We start from the raw sequence: 4,581 nt of genomic DNA on the forward strand, positions 1-4,581 counted from the left end.
CCAAACAGGATGTAGATGGCAAATAAGCATATGAAGAAATACTCCACATCATATGTCATCAAGGGAAAGCAAATTAAAACAGTGAGACACCACCTCACACCTATTAGAGTGACCAGAATTCAGAACACTGACAACAACAAATGCTGGTGAGGACATAGAGCAACAGAACTGTTGCTGGTGGGAATGCAAAAATGGTGCAACTAGTTTGGAAGACTGTTTGGGAGTTTCTTACAAAACTAAACATGCTTTTACCATATGACCCAGCAATCATGCTTCTTGGTGTCTACCCAAAGGAGTTAAAAACTTATGTCCAGGGTGGGGAATGGTGGCTCACACCTGTAATCCTGGCACTTTCGGAGGCTGAGGTGGGACAACCACTTGAGCTCAGGAGTTTAAGACTAGTCTGGGGGTCGGGCGCGGTGGCTCATGCCTGTAATCCCAGCACTTTGGGAGGCTGAGGTGGGTGGATCACCTGAGGTTGGGAGTTCAAGACCAGCCTGACCAACATGGAGAAACCCCGTCTCTACTAAAACTACAAAATTAGCCGGGCATGGTGGCGCATGCCTGTAATCCCAGCTACTCGGGAGGTTGAGGCAGGAGAATTGCTTGAACCCAAGAGGCAGAGGTTACAGTGAGCTGAGATCGAGTCATTGCACTCCAGCCTGGGCGACAGAGCCAGACTCTGTCTCAAAAAAAAAAAAAAAAAAAAAAAAAAAAGACTAGTCTGGGCAACATAGTGAGACCTCGTCTCTACAAAAAATTTAAAAATTAGCTAGGCATGGTGGCGCACGCCTGTAGTCTCAGCTACTTGGGAGGCTGAGATGGGAGGATAACTTGACTCCAGGAAGTTGAGGCTGCAGTGAGCCATGACCACACCACTGCACTCCAGCCTGGGTGACAGAGCAAGACCCTGCCTCAAAAAAACAAGAAAGGAAGGAGGGAAGGGAAGGGGAGGGAAGGGAAGGGAAGGGAAGTGGAGGGGAGGGGAGGGGAGGAGGGAGGGAGGATGGAGGCAGGGAGGAGATGGGAAAGGAGGCAGAGAGGGAGGGAGAAGGGAGGCAGGGAGGGAAGGGAAGGAAAAGAAAAAAGAAAGAGCTCTCAAGCCATAAAAATTTATGAAGAGGCCAGGAACAGTGGCTCACACTTGTAATCTCAACACTTTGGGAGGCCGAGGCAGGTAGATCACTTGAGGCCAGGAATTGGAGACCAGCCTCGGCAACATGGTGAAACTCTATCTCTACTAAAAATACAAAAATTAGCCAGGTTTGGTGGCATATGCCTGCAAACCCAGCTACTCAGGAGACTGAGGCAAAGAATTGCTGGGAAACAGGAGGCAGAGGTTGCAGCGAGCCGAGATCGCACCACTGCACTGCAGTCCGGGCGACAAAGGGAGGCTGTCTCAAAAAAATTATGAAGAAAACTTAAATGCATATTACTAAGCGAAAGAATCCGATCCAAAAAAAGGCTGCTTACTGCATGACATTTTGGAAAAGGCAAAACTATGGAGACAGTAAAAATATCAGTGGTTGCTAAGGGTTGGAGCCTGGGGTTAGTGCAGTGAAAATACTCTGTATTATACTGTCATGGTGGATACATTTCACTATACATTTGTGCAAACCCGCAGGATGAATAACACCAAGAGCACTAATGTAAACTATGGGCTTTGGGGGATATGATGTGTCCGTATGGCATCATCAGTTGTAATGAGTGCACCCCTCTGGTGCGGGATGTTGATAATGGTAAAGGTTATGCATCTTTGGGGACAAGTATATGAGGTATCTGTTTACCTTCCTCTCCGTATTGCTGTGAACCTAAAACTGATCTTAAAAAGAAAAATCTTGGCCAGGCGCAGTGGCTCATGCCTGTAATCACACCTGTAATCACTTTGGGAGGCCAAGGCGAGCGGATCACCTGAGGTTGGGAGTTCGAGACCAGCCTGATCAACATGGAGAAACCCTGTCTCAACTAAAAATACAAAATTAGCCAGGTGTGGTGGCGCATGCCTGTAATCCCAGCTACTCGGGAGGCTGAGGCAGGAGAATGGCTTGAACCCGGGAGGCAGAGGTTATGGTGAGCCGAGATCGCGCTACTGCACTCCAGCCTGGACGACAAGAGCAAAACTCTGCCTCCAAAAAAAAAAAATTTTTTTACTTTTACCTCGTTAAACTCCTGAGAGCAAGATGGGTCACCAACAGCTGTACTGGAGCCACCCGCGAAAATTTGGCCGGGGTTCTCGCTCTTGTCGCGTTTGCTCAAACCAGCACGGTCTGATCTGGAAATACAGCCTCAAGATGTGCAGCCAGTGTTTCCGTCAGTATGCGAAGGATATCGGTTTCATTAAGTTGAACTAAATGATCTTCCTTCAAAGGATTATCCAAGGCATCTACCCAATGAAAAACCATGATACTTTTTTGTACATAAAATAAACATTTATTTTTAAAAAATCTTTAATTAAAAAAAAAAAGAGAAAAGAAACTTCATCAGAGTAGAAGAGAGTTCATAGAAGAGGTGTATCACGGAGGAAGTAGCATTTGAAATGATCCTTGACAGAACTGCCAGTCTTAGTAACAGCAGCATTCCAGAAGGAGCAATGAGCACTAATAAAGCAATAGTGGTGGAGATAGAATGTTGAGTAACTAGTTTTCCTCACAAAGTTTTGCATAGGAGAGCGATTAAGCTTTAAACGTGGGTTAGATCCCTGCTATCTAAGGCCTTCAATGTCAGGGAAAGAGGTTTTTTTGTTTTGTTTTGTTTTGTTTGACACGGAGTCTTGCTCTGTCGCCCAGGCTGGAGTGCAATGGTGCGATCTCGGCTCACTGCAAGCTCTGCCTCCTGGGTTCACACCATTCTCCTGCCTCAGCCTCCTGAGTAGCTGGGACTACACAGGGAAAGAGTTTTAATTCCATTCCTCCATTATCATGATCATCATGCTTTTTCTTTCTTTTTTGAGACGGAGTCTCACTCTGTCGCCCAGGTTGGAGTGCAGTGGCACGATCTCGGCTCACTGAACCTCCGCCTTCTGGGTTCAAGCAATTCTCCTGCCTCAGCCTCCCGAGTAGCTGGGACTACAGGCAGGTGCCACCATACCCAGCTAATTTTTTATTTTTAGTAGAGACAAGGTTTCACCATGTTGGCCAGGCTGGGCCTGGTGGTCTCGAACTCCTGACCTCGGGTGATCCACCTGCCTCAGCCTCCCAAAGTGCTGGGATTACAGGTGTGAGCCACCATGTCCAGCCAGATCATCATGCGTTTTTAACGCAAAGGCCCAAGAACAATTACAGCATTAATTGTTGACAAGTAATGGCCCCAGACCAGAAAATACATTCAGTCAGAAAAGACTTCATTTTGCAGAGGGCAACACTAATGACAGCATCAAATTGCATTCACGGGCTATAACAGAGTCCAGAATTTTGCATTTGCTCCCATGTGTCTTAATGTTTATTAAATCCAATCCAAACATTTCCACTATACTGTTGCTCTACTTCTCCCCAGATTGTCTCATGTATTTATCTAGAGATCCCAGCGGTAGCCTTACACACCAACATCACAAACCATCTGTGCCTCCTCTCAGGTAGGGAAAGGGAATCCTATCAGGCCTGGGAACTCTAAATACCAAACCCAAACACTGTATATTCCACAAATATGATTTCCTTTTCCTTCAGCAGACAGTGCAGTCACAGTATTAAGTTCAACAGTGGTGTACGATCCATACTAGGAATTTTACAGGCATAAATATTTATTTTTAAAATTTTAGGTGCAAAGTAACAGGAGGAGTACATAAAGCAGCATTGGGACGCCTTAAGAAGGTAGTAATTAAACTTTTTCTGAAGTTGCTTTGTAATTCTAGCGTTCTGGGAATTATGCCTTTCATGTGTATTCCTCCAAATCAGTTGAGGTTTCAAAATATACCCAAGTAGAATATTTGAGAAATTCTAGTTGTGGGCGGGATCTGACTGCTTTGCATTGTGCTATATACATCAATCTATTAATACTAGTTGTTCCCTTTTTGGAACACAGTAGGAAATAAACAGACAAATTAGCAAATAGCTTACAAGAGAGATGATGGCTTCATGTCTTCTACAGAAGTCTTACTTGAGGCTCTATGATTTGCCTTTACTTATTCTTTTGATTCCATTTAATATAATTCAGTCTTACAAAACTGTTTTTAAGCCATGCATGATATAAACTAGAACTTAGATATCTAGACTTCTTAATATTATACGCTTAATTTTAAATTTTATTTGCTCCATAAATAATTATAAGGAAGCAATAGTTTTCTTTCTTTCTTTTTTTTTTTTTTTTTGAGATGGGTCTCACTGTGTCACCATGCTGGAGTGCAGTGGCGCAATCTCAGCTCACTGCAAGCTCCACCTCCCGGGTTCATGCCATTCTCCTGCTTCAGCCTCCCGAGTAGCTGGGACTACAGGCACCCGCCACGACGCCCGGCTAATTTTTTGTATTTTTAGTACAGACAGGGTTTCACCATGTTAGCCAAGATGGTCTCGATCTCCTGACCTTGTGATTGAGGCCTCAGCCTCCCAAAGTGCTGGGATTACAGGCGTGAGCCACCGCACCCAGCAG

The 4,581-nt window shown here is 44.9% G+C and overlaps 1 protein-coding gene across 1 annotated transcript; it reads left to right on the forward strand.

The window, feature by feature from the left end:
* Positions 1–2,180: 2,180 nt before the first annotated feature.
* Positions 2,181–2,351, forward strand: LOC112132368 (small ribosomal subunit protein uS14-like). The gene has a single exon (XM_054549709.1). The coding sequence runs from the start codon at positions 2,181–2,183 to the stop codon at positions 2,349–2,351; it is 171 nt and encodes a 56-aa protein (XP_054405684.1).
* Positions 2,352–4,581: the final 2,230 nt, after the last annotated feature.

The sequence above is a fragment of the Pongo abelii genome, chromosome 11 (assembly GCF_028885655.2).
Source record: "Pongo abelii isolate AG06213 chromosome 11, NHGRI_mPonAbe1-v2.0_pri, whole genome shotgun sequence".
NCBI classification, from domain to species: domain Eukaryota; kingdom Metazoa; phylum Chordata; class Mammalia; order Primates; family Hominidae; genus Pongo; species Pongo abelii.

Excerpts from the sequence above, each read along its gene's own strand:
- LOC112132368 (XM_054549709.1), top strand. The coding sequence starts at position 2,181 with ATGGGTCACCAACAGCTGTACTGGAGCCACCCGCGAAAATTTGGCCGG.